We start from the raw sequence: 24,811 nt of genomic DNA on the forward strand, positions 1-24,811 counted from the left end.
CTTGGAATTTATGTGTTCCTTAACTAATAGCATAACCGTTCCTCCCTTCGTATCCTGTCTATCCTTTCTGTAGACGTACTCCCCAAATTCCAGTTCTGCATTCCTTATACCTGTGTGACACAACGGCTCTGATATCCCAACAATATCCGCCTTTGATGCTTTGAGCAATACTTCAAATTCTTCAGATTTATTTACCAAACTCCTAGCATTGGTGTACATGCACCTGTTTCTATTCTTAGCTACCCTAACACAACCCATGTGTTTACTTGTAGCGCAGTGACTTCCAGCAGTCTGAAATATCCTGCATCTTGTTTTTCAGGCTTCTGCTCATTCCAATAGAAGCAGTGCAAGAATCACTTTCACCTCTGCCAGTGGCTTGAATGAAAGGAGCCCTACTGTTAATCTATTAGTCTTTGTATCCCCCCCCCCCCCAAGCTGGAGTTTTCCAACCCACCTAACACTGCCTCGATAGCATCAGAAAATATTCTTGCACCCTTTCTATTTAAGTGTATCCCATCCTGTAGAAGCAGTCTCTCCTGTTAACAAGTACAGACCAGGCTGAAAAAAAATTTTACCCCTTGAGCCTTGCACAATCTTTACAGGGCCAAATTGATCGACAAGGCTTCATCATATACTCCCTCCTATCGTGTCTGGACTCCTTGCATCGCGCGCACACACAAAGACATCCCCCATGGCAATATCATGTCCTGTACCCAATTGCTTCACAAACATCATGTAACCAGTGCATTTCAAAAGGCTGTGATTCAGAGGGTAACTGCCCTCCCTCAGTTCTCCTGTGAGCCCCAGCACTCCCATTAGCTTGAACCTTTTGCTTTGCTGCTCTGGTCCGAGTCATGATTTCGATTTAATTTCAATAAAATTTCAATTTCAGTACAAAATTATAACCCTAAACTTGTATCCCACAACACAGTTATAACGCTATATATATTTTTAAGTATCAAGTATTAATTATCTACGAGTTCCGTTTATATAACTTCCCTATCAAGTTATGTATTAATTAATTATGTTACGTTTGTAATCTAAGTCATTCTCTGTTTTTGTAAAAACACCATTTTTTAATACAGTAGAATCTCATAAATTTGAAAATGTTGGGACCTAGCCTTTGCTGGAGTTATGAAAATTTTGGATTTCTGAAACCTAACGTTGTATGGAACTATTGGTAGTAAAGTGTTCATATCATGAACTACTGTAGAAAGAAAACAATTTTTTTTCATAGAGCAGTGAAGCAACATTGCCACTACAGCAGTTTTAAGTGTATTACCCACTTTGGGAGGAGCTTTCCATGGCTGCCAAAGCTGTATGTTTTCTAGCATCTGTGAAATTCCTGTTACGATATGATTGACAGTTCATTGGTAATCAGCCTCTTTGATTTATGTCTCTCACGGCTGACTAGTTACTCCTAATAATGGTTGAACAACTGCTGTCATTGAAACGCTATATATACTTTACTTTTTTTGTTTAATTGTTTTTGTGTTGGGTGGGAGTAGAAACATATGAGTAATTTTGGAAATATTCCCACCAAAAAATGTGGTGTCCAGTGAAGTCATGGCTTCCAGTAACTTTCAAAGACACTATGAAAGGCTGCTAGGGAGTAGTAGAAATATAGAGGAAAGGAAATTGAAAGGACAATGGTCAAGCTTTTCTAGATGTCTTTGACACTTGAAATTTAGAACAAAAAAAATATAGAAATTGTGTTGTATTTAAAAATATAGATGGGCTCATGGATTTTATTTTTTTCATAGTCAGTAATTTTTATCAAAACTATAATAGCAGTAAGAGAAAGAGAGAAAAATTTTGAAAGAAATCTGTTTGTTGACAAATTATAATTTTCTAAAAATGAAGTCCAGTTAAGTTGAAATTTTTTAATATATTTTTTTAAAAATGAAAAATAAAAAAAAAAAACATTGTTTTTTATGGTTCTTAGAGTTGGTTTGGCTTGGTAAAAAAAAATGATAAAACTCTATTTGCTGCTGTGGTATAACTTTTTAAAATTTGAGTATACTAATCACCAGAAATGACCACTTTGGACAGTGGTTTTCAACCTTTTTTAATAACAGCACCCGTAAGTAATTTATTTTATTTTGTGGCACCCGTACTCAATCTACTCAATTTTCTGCCTGTTAGATCCGATTTTCTCTCTCTCTCTCTCTCTCTCTCTCTCTCTCTCTCTCTCTCTCTCTCTCTCTCTCTCTCTCTCTCTCTCTCTCTCTCTCTCTCTCTCTCTCTCTCTCTCTCTCTCTCTCTCTCTCTGTATATATATATAATATTAAAAAATATATATGTTATATGATAGTTATTACAATAATATAATTATAAAAATTACATTTCATAATACAAATTATATATATATACAGTATATAATAATTTTATTCTTTATATAGAGGTACTAAGTAAACATCAATTATAGATAATCACAAAATTAAAAAGATACTGTACACCATTTTATAATGAAATAAGCATATCATTTAAAAAAATAATAAGTTTAAGTAACTTAAACCCAAATTACGTGGCAACCCTGGAATGTTGTGGCACCCCGGTTGAAAACCACTGACTTAGGATAAGAAAAAATAATAATAAAAAACTAATTGTCACTATGAAATTTATATTTCATTTTTACAATGCATCCAGAACCAGAAAAAAAAAAATAACGAGAAACTGTCATATACAGCTTTGTTTAAAGCTGTCAAAGTGGGACAGGTAGAGAAGTAGACATGCTTAAGCCATTACATTATTTTTCGAAATATGATTCAACATGGTGTGATCAACTGATGATTTATCAGATTAAACATTTATTTTTTTTTACCATGTTTAGAAATTGCTGCTAACTGCAACATATTATATTGCTGTATGCATAAATGCTACCTTCATCCAAGCAATTATTAAATAAATCAAATTAGACAAAACAGTACTACAAAAAGTAAGAAAAAATAACATAAAAATAACTGAAAATAAAATTTGGGGGAACCAAAGTGACAACTTCATTAAGTAGACATCTGCCACAGTGAATTCTCAAATGTTTGCATCTCTGTCATATTATTAACAGGAAGCCAACGGATGCCCTAGTGTGAATGAAAAATACATTAAACTTGAAAATACATGCCTAAATATGTTTGGTACCCTCTGAACAGGAAACAAATTTTAGTTTCTTTTTTTAGTTTGCTAGTGTGCAAACTGGTATCCATGGTCAGTTTGTTGATAATAAGCAGGACATGGTAGAAATGTCAATATTTGAGAGTTCATAGTGGCAAATGATTTCTTGACAGAGTTGTCAGTGCAATCCTACAAAAAATATACTTTTGTTTTAATTGTCCTCTCATAGTTAATTGTCTTACTTTGCTTTTGAGATTGTGCATTAGTGTAGTTTCCTTGGCTCTTGCTTGTTAATTATATTAAATAAGATGTTCAGAATGAGTGCCATGTGATAGGAGACAGGCTCAAACATGTCACAAGAAGGAATCTTGTATACCTGCCAAAAGCACTGTGTTGTTTTTAATAGCAATAACAGTAGCTTTGTGGATGCGATTCAACAAGTTACCTAGTTTGTTAACCTCTGTGGCTTAAATAGTTTGTTTCATGTGACCCCACACATAAAAAAAAATCCAATGGGTTAAGGTCAGAAGAGTGCGGTGGCCAAGAAATGGGACCTCTACAACCAATCCAGTGATTTCAGTAATTATCATTTAAGAATGTTCTTACTCATCGCCCAAAATGTGGAGGTGCTCTGTCGTACTGAAATCACATATTGGCATATACACTTAAAGGAACATATTCCAGAGTATTGGCAGTGTCCTCTGCAAAAACTGTAAGAAATGATCAGTGTTTAAGTAGGCAGGGAACTCGTGATGAATAAACTTATATCCTACAATGCCAGCCCACATATTGATGTTTAACTCCACTTGGAAACATGATTGCAGAATGGTGTGAGGATTTTCCAGTGAGCATGTATAGAGATTGTGCATGTTGAATGTCCCATCTCTTGTAGATGTTGCTTTGTCAGTCCACAGGATATTGACAAGAAAGTCAGGGCTGTTGTCAATACGATTAAGTATCCATAAACAAAATTGCTCATGCACAAATGAATCTTCTGCTTTCAATGTCTGAACTCTCAGCATATTGATATTAATAGTGGCAAATGATGCAAGAAAGCAAGCTTATATAGCACTAGTAAAAACAAAATCTTCCATTCACCTATCCATCTCCACCAGTTTGTCTAGTTTTTTCTTGAATTTATTCAAGCTATCCACTTACACAATATCAGATGGAAGTTTGTTCCAGCAATCAACCATCTACTGGCTAAAGGCAACTTCTGCACATCTATTTTGCAACCATCCTTCCTCAATTTGAATTTATGCCTCCTCATATGTATAGTCTGAGAAAGAGGAAGAATCCCATCATCAAGCTTGCTCAATCCATTCAAACCCACAACACCTCAATCAGATCGTCTCGCAGGTGCCTAGTCTCCAGACACTGCAATTTGCAGTACTGAAGACTGTCTTTGCAAGAACACCAAGCTTTGTTCTCCTCACCAAACTCTTCTCGTTACTCTTCTCTTCATCCATGCCAGTAGATATACATCTTTCCTAAAATGAGGCCTCGAGTCTTGTATGTAGTACTCAAGATGTGGCCTAACCATTGCCTTATACAATGGGATTATCACCTCTTTATCCTGGCTTGAAAAATTCATGTATATCATTTACAAAACCCCATGAACTGTCCAGGCAACCTGTTTACACTTCTCAGAGAACTTCATATCTGACTGCACAATTACCACTGAGTCTTTTTCATTTTATACTACCCTGAGTGTAGTACCACACGGTACATTAATCTGGAATTACTACTACCCATATGCACTATCTTGTATTTGTCAATATTGAACTTCATTTGCCATTTCTCAGCCCATTTGCTTAATTTTTCTAGATCTTGTTGCAGTAGCATTACTGTAATTACTGTCATTAATCACCCTTCATCGGTATCATTAATAAATACAGAAAACCAAATTTTGGGGAACTCCACTTATAACATTAGTCCACAAAGAGCAGTGTCTGTTGGTAACAAATCTCTATCTTCTCCCACTCAACCATTCCTTTATCCATAGCAGTAATTTGGACTTAATGCCATGCTGCTCCAATATGTACAGCAGTCTTTTATGTGCAAGATCATAAAGCTTTCCTGATATCCAAGTATGTGATATCAAAATTATGTTTTACATCCAGTTCCTTTGTCACTTCATCATAGTATCCAATCAGATTGGTCAGACAAGATTGCCCCTTGCTAAACCTATGCTGTGACTGAAGTATAACTGCATTCCTGTATAGATGGCCCTATATTACTTCTTTAACCAGTGACTCCATTATTTTCCCTAGAACAGAAGTTAAGCTAACAGGTCTGTAATTGATGTCACTCTGTGATTCCCCTTTGTGACTTGTGGATACAATCACTCATCTCCAGTCCACAGGGACTTCTCTTGAATCAAAGGATGTTCTCATAATTATGGCCAAGGGTTTGCTTACCTCCTTTGCTGCCTCCTTTAATAAAATTGGATAGATCACATCCACTCTAGCTGCCTTTCTTACATTTATCATCAGGAAATGGAATTTACAAATTCCATTTCCTCTCAGTTATTACAGAATCATCTCAGTTATTACAAAATCATTTAGCTCCATGGTAGAGTTTGATAAACTTCTGGCATCTGTTCCCTAAAGAATTCCTCATGTGTGAATGTCGATAAAACATACTTATTGGGCTTGTCAGCAACATGAGCAGGTTCTTCAACACTTGAGCCATCAATATCAAGTAGACCTATGCATTTCAAACCCTTCCTTTTAATCTTTACATAAGTAAAGAAGTCTTTGCTATTTATCTTTGCATCCTTTGCCAAAGATTTCTCAATGTGCCTTACCTTACCTTACCTTACCTTACCTAATATCCTTAAAACATCTTATAATTTATATGCATCCCATGAATTTTTCTTCTCTGCAACGAGTCTCATTAGTTCATCTGACATCCATCTTGGTCTAAACCTTGAATGGCACTTCTTATTTGGTATGAAAAGCCTAGTAGCTTGTATGATTATTTCCTTGAATGCTTCCAATTTAGAATTTGCTGGTGGTAACATTTTCAGTTGGTTCTGCTGCATAGAATTTAAAAACTATCTGGAACCACTGTAGTCACCTTTAGGAAAGCAAAAACCCTTCCTTTTACCCTTGATGGTAGTTACATCTTTAAGTAAATTCCACATCAGTACTCTGTGATCATTACCACCAAGTAGTTCTTTTATCTACTTATTCTTAATGCATGAATAATCACTGCTGATACTATTGTATTCATACAGCCTGTATTCATGCAGTTTGCCTCAAACATAAGTTTTGAAATGACCCATTTTTGCAGCAACTCTTCATGTTTTGGTGGAGGGATCTAATGTCACAATATCCAGGATCTCTTCCTCTTCTTGTGTAGAATATGATCAGGGCTGACCTCAGGCATGATGCCCTTTCACAGTACCCCATTCTCTCAAATTACAATGGATATTGACAAACACATGCCAATTAGGGTTGTTGCCTTGTTGGAAAATGTTGTGCTATTCAACAGCTGCATCTCTAGCATTTCCTTTGCATACACAAAGTGAATGTCTGCATATTTTGCTAATGTTCTTTTATTCAATACACATAATGAATTTACTGTACCACAGCAACAATCCATTCATTGCAGTTCTTACATTTTCATCACCAGGTTTTATAAAAAAAGAAAAAACAGTACAACAATTTACATAACATTTTGTGCAACAAGCCGATTTGCATAACTCACTTTGTGATGTTTGCAAAATGCTAGAAGCAGAAATGATATATCACCAATCTGTTTAATGTTCTAACTCAAAACCTGTTGCTCCTACGTCAAATTGAGTATGTGCTTTTCTTATTGTATTTTAATGAATAATTTCCTCAATAAATATTAATGTTGATTCAAGCACCCCCTATATATATATATATATATATATATATGGCCTATTAATAAACTCAAATTTTACATATTTTATCATGCCCTATTAATTACTGTATATTAAGTGCTATATATTTATTTTCATCATCATTATTAAACTGTTATCCAGTGGATGCAGATCACTATGGTAATACAAATCAGTCCTTCTAGACTATCAGCTTCCAACCTTTCTCTTTCGTATTATAACTTTAGCCTAGCCAGAGAGATCCCCTTTTTTTTTTTTTTTTTTTTTTTTACGTTATCAAGCAACATTAGAAGAAAGAGGATTTAGTCTGGGTTTGGCTAGTCTATTTCCATCTTGTACACCTAATATTTGTAATAGTTTTGGATGATGATGATGATAAATTAAAAACTTAAGTATTATCATTTCAAGTGTGGTGTTTCAATTTGCATTTTATTTATTTTTAAGAAAACTAACTTTTCATATTTCTCAAATTTTATATAAATGTTGAGGTAATTTTTGAAATAATCATAAAAGAGTCTGTAGGAATAAATAAATTTTATGGAAGCAAAAAAAAGTTCTCCATTTGATTAAATTATGATAATTTTTCTCCATTTTTATTTAATGTTTTTCATGTAAAGTTTTGAGTGATTGGTTCCTTAAATGAATGTTATTTGTTCTTGCATTAGCATCTACAATTATAATATATTAAATAATTTTAATCAGTTTTCTTTATTTAATAAACATACTCTGAGAGAAATGCATACATTTTACAAGTGGATGAATTTTTTAATTTACTTGTAATTTTACATTTATGATTCTTCTGGGCATGTAAGGAATACTCAGTTACATTTGTCTCTAGATCTTTACTGACATATTCCTGTTTTTTTTTTTTTTTTTAAATATTTTTATTTACTTTTTTAGTGTTATTATCTCTCTTTATTTGAATATCTTCCCACCTTCCTTTCTCTGCTTTAAAGTGTTATCATCCATATTCTGAACTGTTATAGTTAGCCAATACCATAATTATACACAAGAAAAAGTTTAATAATAAATTTAAGCTATTTCTAAAAATGATAAATTTCAAATATTTATTAATTATTTATTTATTTTCCCCTAGGAGAAAGGAGTGGATATTTCAAAACTTGCAACTTGTTACTCCCTGAGTCAACCTTATATTGACATACATCTTATTGGCATGGCTGAGTAAGTTTGTGCTTTAATACTAAATCTATTAAATTACATTAGTCAACAAGGAACAGTATCTGAACTTATCGGTTTGCCCCTTGTAATAAGCAAATTGCAAAATGTCTCTTGCAACAATAATACAGCTCCTCAGCATAAAATTCTTGTTACTAAAAAAAAAAAAAAAATTGTAAAACAAATCCCTTTATTATTTCTCAGCAGGTTTTTTTCTTACTTTAAAAATATTTTTAATAAGGAACAAAAACATCTTATTATTTTATTTAAGATAAAGTGTCCATCTTAATATAGGTGCTTTAACTGAAATTCCCTGTTACATTCAAAAGATTTGATGAATTAAGAAATTAAATTATAATTTTCTAGCAGCCATATAATTTGTCAAATACCTTTTACATAATAAATTATAAGATCATAATACCTTATTTGTTGAAAGATTTTAGTATAAAGAAGTGAATAAATTTGTATTTAGTAACTGTTTAAATTAAGAAAGTAAATTGCATGTAATTATTAACAATTAATTTAAAAATATACAAATATTCTATTTTATAAAGATCTTTGCCATAATGAAATGGTAGTAATACCACTTATTAAAAGGAATATTATGTAGAAGTACAATTTATCTGCAAGTATCCAACCGACACAATGATATACAGTACATGCAAGCTATTATAGCGAACTTTTTTTTAAGAATAAGCAATGTTAAATAATTTCATTATGCTGATTTCAAAAAAGCATCTTAAAATTTTCAATCATGTCTACACATTAATGATTTTTTCTGAAATTTTGCTTGCTCTTAAAATTTTTTAGGTATGGTTTTAATCTGAAAAGTTTTATGAGTGTATTATATTAAGCAATAAGATAGGCCAGGGGTGGTCAACTTAATTTGAGATGCGATCTACTTTTTTTCTTCGAAATGTGCCGTGATCTAACATCTGAAGAATTTCATTGCACATGGTTAAAAAAGTTAATCAACACGTATTGAAAAATGTCTTTAAATTTAAATACAATTCAGAATTCTTATTTTAAATTCATACATATTTTTAATTTATGCAAAGTTTGTGTCTTCATGTCATCTGTTAAGATTTCAAAATCGGGAATATACTGTGATGAGGCCAACTGTAAAGAATCTTCTGTATGCAAGTCCGTAAGAGCAGAGTGATTCTTCATCTTTTTTTTTTTTTTTTTTCTCAAATACGAAAAGGCCAATTCACATAGATCATCATCATCTTCAGCCATTTTCAATCCACTGCAGGATGAAGGCCTCTCCAGCAACTTTCCAGTTCCTTCTGTTTTGAGCACTGGCCATCCATTTACTACTCAAAAACTCATGAATTTCATCTATCCATCTCCGCCTTTGTCTTCCAGGTTTTCTTCTAGCCCCTCTTGGGTACCATTCTGTTATTTTCTTAGTCCATCTGTCATCATGTCTTCGAGCTATGTGTTTTGCCCAAGACCATTTTAGTTCATTAGTTTTGATAAGAATGTCCTTTACTTGAGTTTGCTGCCTAATCCATGTGTTTCTCTTCTTATCTAACAGTCTGATTCCCAATATAATTCATTCCATTCTTCGCTGTGTACAGCGAAGAATGGAATGATAAACCTATGCTGTGACTGAAGTATAACTGCATTCCTGTATAGATGGCCCTATATTACTTCTTTAACCAGTGACTCTATTATTTTCCCTAGAACAGAAGTTAAGCTAACAGGTCTGTAATTGATGTCACTCTGTGATTCCCCTTTGTGACTTGTGGATACAATCACTCATCTCCAGTCCACAGGGACTTCTCTTGAATCAAAGGATGTTCTCATAATTATGGCCAAGGGTTTGCTTACCTCCTTTGCTGCCTCCTTTAATAAAATTGGATAGAAAAGCTTTTCTTCCATTCTTGGAAGTTTCACTTATGGAAGTGAAACTTGGAAGTTTCACTTCCATAAGTCTATGACTCCACCTTTTCAATTAAGTATATGATAAGTATATGACTCCACTTTTTCAATTACTGCTCCTTCAATCATAATTTTCCTTTCTGTGGCATACTTGTTCATCATTACTTTTGTTTTAGCCATATTCATCTTTAGTCCAAAATCCTTACTAAATGTGCATAACTGATTAAGATTTTCCTCTAATTTTTTGGGATCATGGCTTATGACCACAATGTCATCTGCAAATCGTGAATGATTTAGGTACTCTCCATTCACATTGACTCCTTTCTGCGACCAGTCTAATCTTCTGAAATCTTCCTCAAGGGCAGCTTCGAAGTAGACAAAGTAAACAGCTTCGTAGATATTGTGTCTCCTTGCCGAACTCCTTTCTCAATTTTAAATTTCCTACTGTCTTTGTCTAGTCTAATAAAGGAGGTAGCGTTCTCATATATTTTTTTCAAAATCATAATATATGGGGTATCTATGCCTTGTCTTTCCAGTGCCCGAAAACTTGTAGATTTTGGATAACAAGCTAATTGGTCTATAATTTGCAATTTCTGATTTATCTCCTTTCTTATGCAGCAAAATTATGATTGCATTATTCCACTGCTTAGGCCTCACACCTTTTCTAATGCACTTTGTGAAGAGCCTTGCCAGTTTTTGTGTTATGTCTCTTCCTCCCATTTTTAACAACTCTACATTAACTTCATCTTCCTCTGGGGCTTTCTGATTCTTCATTTTCTTCAATGCATGTTCTACCTCATCAGGAAGAATATCGGGTATGTCGTATGTGTTGCTAATTTGCAATCCATCTTCCCCACTGCTGGCATCATTCCCTCGCTCCTTGTGTAATTCTCTATAGTAGTCTTCTGCTATTTGAATTATGCCTTCTCTGCTATTTATAACTACACCATCGCTATTCTTCAGTTTCAGTATCATTTGTCTTTCTGTATTACTGCTCATGGCTGCTGATTTAAGTTCTTTGTTTTCCCTTAATGCTTGTTCTACTTTTCTTGTGTTAAATCTTCTTATGTCCTCTCTGAGTTTCTTTTTAATGGCTTTACATAACTCAGTATACTCAATTTTCTCCTTGTCAGTGTTTATCTTGCTCTCCATTTGTCGCCTTCAGTTCATCATAACATGTGTTTCTTGACTAATTTTTTCTTCTTTGGATTTCTTTTTCCCTATAGGTTTCTTGGGCTTTATCACTTTAAGAAAGTTGTAATATTCCTCATCAGTATCTTGGTCCTGAACAGTCTGCAGAAGCTCAAACTTGTTTTTAAGTTCCAGTACATACTGCTTTTTTTCCTCTTCTGTTATCTCACAGACCTTTTGTATTATTTACTCGAGTCAGTTTTTTTTCCTTTCCTATATCTATATCAAGTGTACATCTTATCATTCTGTGATCACTCGCTGCCTGTCAGTCCCCTATACAGACTACAGGCAAATAATACACCAAAAGATACACTCCCAATGGCAAGATTCGTGGAATAGATAGACTACGAATAAATTATATCGTATAAAGCCTGTAATTGAACCGTGGCAGTCTAGTCTGCGCAGGAATCGTAAGGAGGAAGTTGTTCTTGCCCGGACTCTCATTCATTTGACTCATTCGTTTTTGCTGAGGGCTGATGATCCTCCTATGTGTGAGTCCTGTGGCAAAATTTTATCAATTAGACACATTTTAATTGACTGTTCAGATTTTAGCAATATCTGTTTTACCGCTTTTAATCATTTGACTGAGCCATATACACTCAGTCAAATTTTATCCAACAATGACCATGTGTCTGCTGTTTTTAGCTATTTTAAATCAATAAAGGTTTTTACTTGTATTTAAAATTGTTATTGTTATTTCTTTATTGATATATCTTTTCTACATTTTTTACCTTTGTTATTTTATATCTTGACATGGTGACCTAAGTAATTAGGTCAGTGAAAGTTTAAATTTTTATATATCACCTGGTTTTGGTGCATTATAGCCTTAGTTGCTAATGCGCCAATAAAACCCAACAACTAAACCAAACCATCTGTGATCACTTCCAACATTTACCTTATTCAAGACGGTAACATCGTTCACGACATATCTTCTGTTAGTGAGGATGAAGTTGATTTTATTAGTTGTTAATCCATTTGGACTCTTCCATGTCCACTTTCTGTTCACCCTTTTCTTGAAAAAAAGTGTTCATTACTGACAATCCTTGAGATTCTGCAAATTCCAAAAATCTTTCATTTCTTTCACCAATTCCAAAATTTCCTATAGTTCCCCTTTCTGCACTGTTTTGTCTTTTTCCAACCTTAGCATTGAAGTTCCCCATAATAATTGTGTAGTGGGTTTTCTGCTCATCTAGAAGACTCAATTTCAGTGTACATTTCTTCAACCTCTTCATCATCATGGCTCGATGTCGGTGAATAAATCATTATAACCTTTAGCTTGTACCTCTTAGAAATCTTGAGTATTAGTCTTGACACCCTTGGTGATGTACTTTTGAATTCCAAAATGTTGTTTTTTAAATCTTTATAGACCAGAAATCCAACTCCACCTTCACTCCTTTCACTGTTTCCATTGGTGTATAGCAGATTTCCACTTGATAAATGACTAATTTCTTCTTGTTTCAGCCAAACTGATGATATTCCAATTCACATTTTCTAATTCCTTTTCCAGCTCTAATATCCTGTCTTCACCGACGAGTGATCTTAAGTTGTAACAGGCCAAATTCAGTTTCCGTGCATGACAGCCTGGTTGTACCCAGAGATCCTTAGCACCCTCTGCTTCCACTCTGATCCTCTCACTGCCATAAGAGGGGGAGTGAAAGCTGCTGGGGACTGAGGGCCATTTGTTTTGTCGTGCTGTCATATGCCTGAGGGTTTGTTATCTTTCTCTTCACACTGACCAGGCGTCTTGAAGAGAACCACTCTACACGTTCCTTGCCACCTAAGTGACATAACAGGGCTCTTCTGTAATAGAAAGATATTGGATCCATCAGTGTTTTAGACTGATTGTCTGATAACACACAGAATACCTGTTCCCCTCTAAGCCCCATTCACATAGATATGTGAATGGAGCTTAGAGGGGAACAGGTTCACACAGATATGTGAACCTGTTCCCTATTCACATAGATATGTGGAACCAAAACAGAAATTTAAAAGTTCGCTGCATTTTTTTAACATTTGGGTACTTTTCTTGGCAAACATATTTCCAAAAGTCTTTTTCTGATGACCTGGCTTTTAGGAAGATATCGTTTTGCAATGTAATAATTTCATTTTCAAGTAATATTTTCTCCATGTTAAAAATCTCAGAGATTGTTTTCTTCAATTTTTTTCGTATCTAAGTCGACATTAAATGGATAAGAAATATATTGAACAATGTCTTCAATTGTTTCAAAGTCATCCACAACTTCCTCAATTTCAGAAACATATTTCTCACTATTAAATTCAAAAACAGGATATTTTTGCAAATGAACTTGCATATTTGCAAAATGATAGAATTTTTTTTTCTTTGAGATCCTTAGCCATTGCCAAAAATTGATATTTATATGCAGAAATATTACTAATCATGCCACACACAATTTTATTTTTTCCTTGTAATTCCAAATTCAGATCACTTAATTTACTGGTAAAACTGCCGAAAAAGCCAGACCACACAACCACTCTGTATCTTGTAGCTGCTGATAATCATTTCCGCTTTCTTTTTTTTTTTTTTTGCAATTTTTTTAAAATTTCATTCAGCAAATTTAAAAATCTCTGTAGAAACGTACTCCGACTCAGCCACCTCACTTCTGTGTGTAATATCAGATCTGGTTCATTTTCATCAAGTTGCATTTTGAAAAGTCTCCTTTTAAGAGATTGTCCTCTGATGGAATTCACGATTTTGAAAGCTATGTCCATAACACTTAAAATTTAATCTTTTGCTGGCTAAAACTTGTTGGTAGATGATACAGTGGTAACTCAAAAAATCTGGGAATTCACCATCCTTTTGGCACAATGCGATGAATCCGTTAAGATGCCCTGCATTGCTTTGGCTCTATCTGTTGTTATTGGTACGAGCTTAAATAGTGGTAATTTAATTTTTTCAATAAAATTGTTGAATTCGTTAAATATATCAAGACCTCTAGTTCTTTCTTTTAACAAAACCATACCCAGCAGTTCTTCTCTAGTGGCAGAATCATCGAAAACCATACGAATAAAAACGAGCAATTGAGCTGTATCCCTGACGTCTGTAAATTCATCCAGTTGTAAAGAAAAGGACACATAATTAGCAATACGAGCACGCAATTGTTCGCTCACATTTTTATTCATTTTTTCGATGCTTCGCATCACAGTATTTCGAGATAATTGCAGATCTTGAAGAGCACTTTTAATTTCATTTGTGTTCTTAAAATTTTCTAAAAGATAATCTGTCTTTGACGAATTGACCATCAGAAAATGGTTTGCATTTTTTTGCAAGAAGATGACTCACTTTAAATGCTGCTACAGTTACTGCTTTAGATTGTAAATTAGGTGTCATGAAGAAATTTTGTTATGCAAATAATCTGGATTTAAGTTCTTTTAATTTATTTTTTCTAAGGTCACTATTAGGTGGAAAATCCGATTGGTATTTACCATGTAGTGCGTTTCTAAATTTCCTTTTTTGGGTTTAGCCACGGAAGCATTGAAAATCAAACAACAACAATTTTCTTTCACCATTACAAAAAAGTGTTCTAGTTCCCAATCTTGATGAAAATGATACGCTTTACTCTTTTTCCTAGTAGTCGTTTTAAATCAAGAAATATTAAATTAATGCATGAGTACTGTCCAGTTATTAATATTAAGTAAGCTAAATAAGAATTTGACACATACACTGTACTCTCCACAACATAACTGCGTGAATTTTCACTAGACAAGCCTAGCTGCTGCGCAGCGATAAGAGTTGTCATGTGGTTCAACAGATTTGTAATAAGCATATGCAGTGGGTCGCATAATAATAATAACATTTAGATTTTGACTAATCTATTTTTTATATATGTTTAAAATTCATCGTGATCGACCGAAATTAAAGCCGCGATCGACTTGTTGGCCACCCCTGAGATAGGCCAAGGATCATTTACTTAGTGATGTCGTTTCCTTGTTAGAATTCAGATATTTTAATATACAGGCATCCCACGTTTTAGTGTGAGGGTTACATTCTGTGAAACCTTGCGTAAAGTGGTATCTTAAACCTGTGGAAAAAAAGGGGTTGCATGGAACAGTGCTAATTGTAGTGTCCCAAATGCATTTTAATCACATAAATACATGCTAATATACATTAAGAATTAACACTAAGCTTAACATAAATGTTTTTGGAACATATTTTAAATAAAAATAAATCAACACTTGCCAAAATAGGCAGGCAGCTCAGGGGAACAAGATGTGGGTGCTGTTGGTGGAAGATCACATATCTTCCAGTGATGCAGGGTCATCTGGGTTTGAATTTGAATCAGGAAAATGAGGCAGGGTTACATCAAGTGATAAAGTCTCTACTGAGCTACACAACATTCAAGGCATTGGAGATGATAAAGCACCTGAATCATCAGAGCAAGTTGGAGGAGGAGAAGTCTGTGGAGCTGGGGATGGATCTGACGAACTGCATAATACTAGTTTGCTGAGCTAGTCTCTGTTTCTCTGCCTACAGTTCCTTGTAAGGTGTCAGGATATTATCAAGACTACATTTAACATGCAGGCTTCTCTCATAACTGGGGGTCTACATCTATTATTCCCTGTACAAGTGCTTTGACTTGAGAGAAGAATGCAGACAATTGCATTCTTCTCTTGGGCTTGGAGCGTTATCTAAGATAAGCAGAACTTTGAAGGCGGGGTTAGCATCAACAGTAATGCTCAGCTTCCACAGCAAAACATTTAGTGAACCAGTCTTCAAAGACTTGTCCGGAGATCAAAGCCCTTTATGCTGTCCAGCAGACTGGTAACAAATTCTTGCTCAACCCTTTCAGAGGAGAGGGAAACAAGAAGAGGCTTCAGCTTATAATCACCTGTGGCATTACCTATTTTAAAGACAGGCTGACGCTCTTGCATGTAGCAAGAGCATCGGCCTGTTTTGTCAGAATTAAATACTTGCTATGGTTTGTAGTCTATTTCGTTAAAGAGTGTTTTTAATTCATCACAAAATTTAGCTGAAGCTTCATGATCAGCACTATCTGATTCACCTGTAACTTCAAATTGTTTAGTTTTTTTATGTCTGATAAACCTTGCCAACCAGTCTTTATTTAAAATAGTTTTTATTCTGCAACATTTTCTTCTTAACAAAACTGCTCATAAATCTTGAGAGCTGTATTCCTAAGCTAGGCTACTAAAGCGCTACGTCATGAGATACTCTCCTGCATAAACAGTGGACTGTTTTGTAAATTCACCCCATCACTGATGATGCTTGGCATGTATTCAAAGGGATAAACACACGTGATTATAATGAGCTCAGACATTTTTTAAACTCTTTTTAGTGAGACAAACTAATTTTAAGAAATGTAAATGTCAAATGGGAAGTGTTTAGAAAGGTAATCTTGGAGGAGGCTACTAGGCATTTTATACTGATTAAAATATACTGTTCAAGATTTAGAATGTAAGTTGAACTGATATGCATAGTAGCAAAGAAAAAAAAATGCATGAGATAATTATAAATTGTCAAGGGATGTAGAGTTCTATAATAAGTGCAGACTGGTGTGGAACTAAGTTACTTGTGGTTAGACAGGGTAAGGCAGATTACAAAAAACCACATTGATTCTTTAATTAGTAAGGGCTATTGCTAATCCTACACAGATTGCACTGGTAAACTGAATAAATATTTTGCATCTATATTCGCACACAGTTTTTAGAGATGAGGTTACAAGAAGTGTATTAAATATTGACTTGGAGTTAAATGATTTTATAATAACAGAAAATAAGGTATAAGCACTGGAGAAGAACTGTGCAGTCCCTGCAGCAACAATGAACCCAGTTTAATGAATGAATAAAGTGCCTTCACACGCCTCACTGCACGCATAACTGTATCCGTTAAGTTCAAATTCTGTTGAAAAAGAGACAATTGTTTCGAAAGCTATAAAGTATTTATAATTAAAGATATTTTACTCGATTTATACGTTATCATTATTTCAGAAAATAAGGTTGTAGAGAAATTTCTGCAGCTAAAAGTGAACAAAGCACCTAAGGCTGATGGTATTTATTCAATTATATTAAGAGAAGTTGCAAGAGGGTTAGCTATACCTTTGGCCATAATAATAAGTGCATCCTTAGAATCAGGGGAAGTACTTGTAAATTGGCAAGTGCGCAAATATGTCCTCTATTCACAAGGGTGGTTCAAAGAGTGAAGTGGATAATTATAGACCTGCCAGTTTAATCTCTGTGCCAGGGAAAATAATGGAATCATTAGTTAAAGAAGACATAGCATGGTTTTGTTAAGGGAAAGTCTTGCCTGACCAATTTGATTGGATACTGTGATGCAGTCACAAAAGAACTGGATGCAGGGAATAACTTTGATATTATATATTTGGATCTTAGAAAGGCTTTTGATACTGTTGCACATGGAAGACTGCTGCACAAATTGGAGCAGTGTGGCATTGGAGGCAAATTGCTGTTATGGATAAAGGGATAGTTGAGGGGAAGAAGACAGGGAGTGGTAATCAATGGACACTGCTCATCGTGGAATAATGTTATTAGTGGAGTCCCTTAGGGTTCGGTGTTGGGTTCATTGTTGTTTTCTGTATTTATAAATGATATTGATGATAATATATCAAGCTTAATGTCCAAGTTTGCAGACGATACAAAGGTTGGCAGGGTTGTTAAGGACACTACTGACGCTATGCTGCTGCAACAGGATCTGGAAAGGTTGAGCAGATGGGCTGAGAGGTGGCAAATGAATAAAATTGACAAATGTAAAGTACTACATATGAGAAACAGCAACCCTGGAGCAATATATCAACTCTGTTGTACTACACTGACAGTGTTAGAGAATGAAATGGACCTTGGGGGTAATTGGGCAGGCAGATATGAAGTTCTCTGAGCAATGCAGATGGGCTGCAAGAGTAGCTCATGGTGTCTTGTCAATGATATACAGGAATTTTTCTAGCAGGGATAAGGAGGTGATTATTTCCTTGTATAAGGCAATGGTCAGGACACACCTTGAGTACTGTATACAGGTCTGGAGGCCTCATTTCAAGAAGGATGTAGAGCTGCTGGAACGAGTACAGAGAAGAGCAACAAGATTAGTGAATGGAACAAAGGGTTGTTCTTATGAAGAAAGGCTTAAGTTTTACAAATTGCAGTGTCTGGAGACTAGGCACCGGCGAGGTGATCTGATAGAGGTGTATAAAGCCTTTGAATGGTTTGAGCATGCTCAATGTTGATGGGATTCTTCCTCTTGCTCAGAATAATCACCGGAGAGGGCATAAATTCAGATTGAGGAAAGAGAGATGTAGGATAGATGTGCAGAAATTTGCCTTTAGCCAGCAGGTAGTTGGTTGGTGGAAAAGACTTCCATCCCTTGTTGTGGAAGTTGATAGCCTAAATAAATTTAAGGCTCAGCTGGACAGGTATTTCAAACGAACGGAGGGGTGAAATGGGAGTGTATCTCCAAATAGGCCTACAAGACTGGGACAATTCATATTAAGCAATTAGACTTCACACCAGCTGGTATTTAAATAAACAAATTTCAATACTGCAACTAAAACAATTTATTTACAATAAAATAAAATAAAATAAAATTAGAAGTATAAAAATGGAAATATAAGTTAAAACTGATGTGGTTTAATTTACAATAAAATAAAATATGATGATAAAAGCGATAAAAACAGTGAAATAATATACTAAAATACTGTAACAACTGTAGCTTTCGGAGATGGCGGTCTCCTTTCTCAACAGCATACTTCTGCTGTGGGGCACATCCTTAAATAGCAGATCCATGGCACTCGTCACATGGTTCCTCAGGAATATGGTTGGAATTTCCCATTTGCGCACTGGAACTGGAAATGGCTCAGGAGCGCGCTAGCTGGAACCGTTCATCTTGTCCAAGAACAACGGTTTCAAAGAGGGGATGTAAGTGCACACCTCTGTCTCTATTAATGGTATTGCTAGCTGTCCCAATACGTAAACTCTCATGCCATTTACGGTCCCAGAACCCCTGTGCATGATCCGTGATGACAGCATCCTCTGGGGAAATTTGAGCTATAAATGAAGTCTTGTCTAGATGATCCTGCAGTGCTTCTTTAACCAGTGCTTCCATTAATTTCCTGGAAAAGAAGTTAAACTAACAGGTCTATAATTACTTGTGTCACACTTTGATCCTCCTTTGTGAATTGGGGTCACATTTGCACATCTCTAGTCCATGGGTACCTCTCCTGAGTCCAAGGAAGCTCTCATAATTATGGCTAACTGTTTGCCTGCTTCCTTTAATATAACTGGATAGATCCCATCCACGAAGGTTGCCTTTTTTTTTTTTACCCCTCCATTTGTTCCAAATGCCTGTCCAGCTCAGCCTTAAATTTGTTTAGGCTATTAGCAAATTTCCACAACAAAAGATGGAAGCCTGTTCCATCAATCAACTACCCACTGACTAAAGGCAAATTTCTGCACATCTATTCTACAACTATCTTTCCTCAATTTGAAACTGTGCCCCTTCAGATCCTTAGTCTGAGCAAGAGGAAGAATCTCATCAGCATTCAGCGTGCTCGACCCATTCAAGGCCTTATACACCTCAATCAGATCACCTCGCAGGTGCTGCAATTTGCTGAACTTAAGCCTTTCTTGGTAAGAACACCCCCCTCTTTGTTCCCTTCACCAATCTTGTTGCCCTTTTTTGTACTCATTCTAGCAACTCTATATCCTTCCTAAAATGAGGCCTCCAGACCTGTACACAATACTCTAGGTATGGCCTGACCATTGCCTTGTATAACGGGATAATCACTTCCCTGTCCCTGCTAGCAAAATTCCTATATATCATTGACAAGACTTCATGACATGCCCTGGCAAGCCCATCTGCACTGCTCAGTGAACTTCATATTTGACTGCACAATTACCGCCAGGTCTTTTTCACTTTCTACTTCCCTGAGTGTACACAGTTGGTACGTTTCTCTTCAGTTATTACTATCCATATGCAGTACTTTGCATTTGTCAATGTTAAACTTCAGTTGCCACTTCTCAGCCCATTTTCCCAACTTATCTAGATCCAGTTGGAGTAGCATACTGTCTTTACTGTCGTTAACAACCCTGCCTACCTTTGTACTATCTGCAAACTTGGACATTAAACCTGATATAACTTCATCAACATCATTTATAAATACAGTAATACCCCGAAGTTACGCGATAGGTGGGTCCGACGAAAATCGCGTAAGTCGAATTCGCGTAAGTCGGGGTACAACTTTGCATATAAATACATATAAATTTTGCTTAATTGGGACCAACGACTAACAAAAACACTAGTTTAGAAGAAAAATATTAATAAAATTGCAGTTCTTTATACATATTAATACAAAATATGTATTAAAAAAAACAAATGACTTACGTAAAAAAGTTATTTCGATGTCGATGGCTTCATAAAATCTAACAAATTCGTCTGACGACACAGCGCGTTCTTTTTTTCACGCAGAATTTCTTCGTAGCAAGCTAATAATTTTTTTATTCCTTGCTTTGTAGCTATAACGCGTTCTTCGTTGGAGTCTATGTTTTCTAAAATTTTTAAGCCCTTTACAATTGAGCCCTTTTCAATTTTCAACCTGTCAAGTTTGCAATTGTCATGTGCTTTTCGCCGTTGCTTCATTTAGGCCTGTAGCACGTGCAATATCACATGGTCTTTCATTTCGCTCAAAGCGTTTCACAATTTCATATTTTTTCTCTATCGACAGAGGTGGACTGGCCATAAGCCTTACCGGGGAAACCCCGGTGGGCCAGTGTGATTTTGGCCATAAACCATAGTATGAGGCCACTATAAATTTTCCCGGGTAAGAATTTTTGACCCAGTCCGCCTCTGTTTATCGATAATTGCTTTTCTGTTTCTCTCTGAATCTGCAGTGTCTTCACCAGGACGCTTCCTTTTCACACATTTTAATTAAGTATTTTACTCATTTTTAGGGAATAAAGCACAATTACAAAACGAGGAGGCACGCTTGATACACATAAACAAAGCTGCACGCATGTAGCAACTGAATAAACAACACCATAAAGGCAGAGATACACTATTAACACCTCACATTTCTAGGGGTTACTACCATAAAACAATAAAAATCCAGTTGCGTTTCTGCTAGTGAAATCTGTTATAAACTGGTAGTAAACTCGATCTAATTGCATTTGCGATTATACCGATAGCTGGAATTGTGTTGGTTTTTACGTTATTATGGTGAAATGTGTTTCCCCTTCACTGATATAAAAAAACATAAAAGCAGCAAAGTTGAATTTTGTTCATCTTTCGCTCTCATTCTCCGCCGTCGCACCGTATATCGATAACATATGAAAAACGACCTTGAAGATAGTGGGCGGCAGCGTTGCCAAACGAAAAAAATCAAGAACCGCGTAACTCCGAGTTCGCGTAAGTCGGGGTATTACTGTATACAAAACAACAATGGGCCCAACACCGAACCCTGGGGAACTCCACTAATAACATTAACCTCACGGGCTCACATCTGGTGAGTATGGGCTTGGCACATCCAGGGTCCTGAGCTGGATATCATCATTCTTCTCTTTCTTGGTGATTCCCTTGTCTTTCTCTCTCTCTCTCTCTCTCTCTCTCTCTTAGGGTAACTTGGGAATTTTTTTTTGTCTGGTGCAGCATAAGCCTCAGGCTTCCTTGCACCATCTTCTTCAAGAGGAGTGTTTCCATTTACAATGGGTTTCCTCAGTCTACAAGTTATTTCTTGTTAGGAATTTTTTCTCGCCATAAAGTGCGGTTCAAGGTGTCTTGGTCGGTTAAGCCTTGGGCTGTCATGCACTCCCGTACTCCATCCATCCATGTCCTCCTAGGTCTTCCTCTTCTCCTTCAGGAGGTATCCATTCCAGGATAGCCTTTGGATATCTGTTTTCTTGCATCCATTTTACATGTCCATACCATGTTAGATGCTTTTCTTTGATGGTGTCAATAATAGTCTTTTTCACTTCCATTTTTTTCTCTTGTCTTCATTACATTTTCTGTCTCTTCTAGAAGTTCCTGCTGAGCGTCTCCAAAAATCCATTTCTGTGGAGAGCAATTTGTTTTCCGCTCGTCTGTTCAATCCAGGTTTCCGCTACATACAATAGAAGACTTTGTACAATCGTTTGAAATATGTTTCTTTGTTTTATTTGGGATATTTTTGCTCCACAGAACAGAGTTTAACATGCCGATAGCCTTTCTGCCATCTGCAATTCTCTTATTGATCTCTGCTTGGGATGATCCATCACTTTGTAAGATTGATCCCAAATATTTGAATTTATTGACTTGTTTGATTTTAAAACCTGCAATATTTAGAATGTATCCTGGCCAACATTTCAGAAGACAACATTTCAGTCTTGCTAAAATTGATTTTTAGACCCCATTGTTTATATTCCTCAAACAATTGACGACATGCATACTTTGCATCTTCTAAGTCTTGTGCTATCACCACCTGATCATCTGCAAAAAGTAAATTGTGAATATAGGTGTTCTTATTAATCGGCAATCTCATTTTATTACATTTTTTTGACCAGGATCTTAGGCAGATGTCGATATAAATTTTGAAAAGTGTTGGTTACATGCAACAACCTTGTAATAAGCCTTTTGAAGTGTGGAATTCAGGTGACAAAGCTGATCCCACTTTAATTCTGCATCTATTATTCCTGTAAATTGCCTTAATAATGTTAATCAGTTGTCCATCAATATTTGCCTCTTTCAGTGTTTCCCATAAGAGTTTTCTTGCAACACTCATATGCCTTTTCAAGGTCAATTAAAATCATAAAGATATTTTTTTCCTTTTGATTGGCATTTTTCAAGGATCTGTTGTACTGTTGAGATATGGTCTATACATGACCTCCCGGCTGAAAAACCACTTTGTTCTTCTGATACCTCGATTCGGACTTCTAAGTGGTTCCTGATCCATTTTCCAAGGATCTTTAACAGCGGGTTCAGGATGCATATTCCTCTGTAATTTGAACAGCTTTTACGATCACCCTTCTTATAAATTGATGTAATATATCCTGTTATCATTTCTTTCGGTATTTCTTCCCCTCTCAGTATACTATTTAACAGTTTTTGTATCAGAACAGCCACTCCTCTTCCTCCATATTTCAGAAGTTCAATGTAAATTCCTCCAGGTCCAGGTGATTTTCCATTCCTTCCTTCCTTTAGCAGGAGTTCCACTTCCCTAACAGAAACTTTTAAGCCCAAGTCTTCTACACCAAAATCCTCCATCGTCTTGAACTCTTCCCGGTCTTCTTTTAAAAGTCCTTCATAGTACTCTGTCCAGTCTTTCAAAGGTATTAATTGCAAACCAGTGTTGTGTTTATTCTGTTTTCTCAAGTCTTTAAGGACCTTCCACGATTCTGCTGATTGCTTGAAGCCCAATTTGCTATTAATAGTTGCGCATTTCCTTTCCCATTCTTCATTTTTCACTTCTACTACCAACCGATTGGCTATTTTCTTTTTTTCAACATAAATGTTCCTATATGCATCATTCCTATCACCCAGCCATTTCTGGTATGCAAGTTTCTTTTCCTCTACAGCAGCTCTTACTTTCTCTGTAATCCAGGTCTTTTTTGGTCCTTGGCTCTTCTTTTTGCCTAGGATTTCATGGGCTATATTTTTAAAAGTATTCTTTAAATATTCATAGATTTCTTCAGTATTACCTTTTATCTCTATGTTAATTGCAGCATCCAGTCTCTGGGTGAAGTTGTTTCTAATGCTATCATCCTGGAGTAGGTCAACGTTAAATTGATCCACTTGTAGCATCTCTCCTTCCCTGCATTGTTGGTTGTCCACACATATTTTCTTAATTCAGTTCCACCCCAGTGTTGTTTTAACAAGAAAATGGTCAAATCCACATTCAGCTCCTCTATAAACTCTGACATCTTTCAATACATATGTCCCTGAATGTTTTGAAATAATGTAATCTATAACTGATCTAATTTGTCTTGTCTCCTGTGACCAAGTATATTTATGGATATCCTTGTGTTGGAAAAATGTGTTGTTTATTCTCAAATTGAACTGTTCACAAAGATTGCATAGTCTATCTCCGTTGTCGTTCCTCTCTTTCTCTCCAAATCTTCCAATAACTTTGCTGTTTTGTTCAGTTCCTACTCTTGCATTGAAATCTCCCATTAGAAATATCTCTTTGTTCTTAGGAATTTTTTCTATTAGTTCTCTCAGATCCTCCCAAAATTCATCCTTCAAGGTATCAGCAGTGTCATTAGTCAGGGCATATATTCCCAAAATACTTAGATAGTATGAATCAGAGCTGTAATACTCAATATGTTCTACGTTGATAATAATATTAGTAAATTAATAAGAGGAGTTTACCTCAATATAGTACGTGGAACACTTCCGTATGATACCCTCCAGAAATTAAAACGGAAAAAACGAAAAAATCGACAACTTACCGGTACATTAAAGTAAAATATAAATAATAATAAAGTAAAATATAAATAATTAAATAATCAATTTAACACAATTCAAAATCAATTCAAAACAATTAAAATTCAAATTAACGCAATTAAAAGAATCTAACGAAAATATTCAAAACGATTATTTATATTTTACTTTAATGTACCGGTAAG

At 35.4% G+C, this 24,811-nt stretch overlaps 1 protein-coding gene across 2 annotated transcripts in view; it reads left to right on the top strand.

Moving 5' to 3' along the window:
- Positions 1-24,811, top strand: part of LOC150079458 (uncharacterized) — a 145,024-nt gene that overhangs the window by 105,634 nt on the left and 14,579 nt on the right. For both annotated transcript variants that reach the window (XM_090382617.1, XM_090382618.1), the window contains exon 9: positions 8,079-8,164. In XM_090382617.1, coding sequence (XP_090238743.1) covers positions 8,079-8,164 — 86 coding nt within the window. The remainder of the gene's footprint in view (positions 1-8,078; positions 8,165-24,811) is intronic.

This window comes from Mastigoproctus giganteus, chromosome 10 (assembly GCF_048544385.1).
Source record: "Mastigoproctus giganteus isolate SK-2022 chromosome 10, ASM4854438v1, whole genome shotgun sequence".
Taxonomy (NCBI): Eukaryota; Metazoa; Arthropoda; class Arachnida; order Uropygi; family Thelyphonidae; genus Mastigoproctus; species Mastigoproctus giganteus.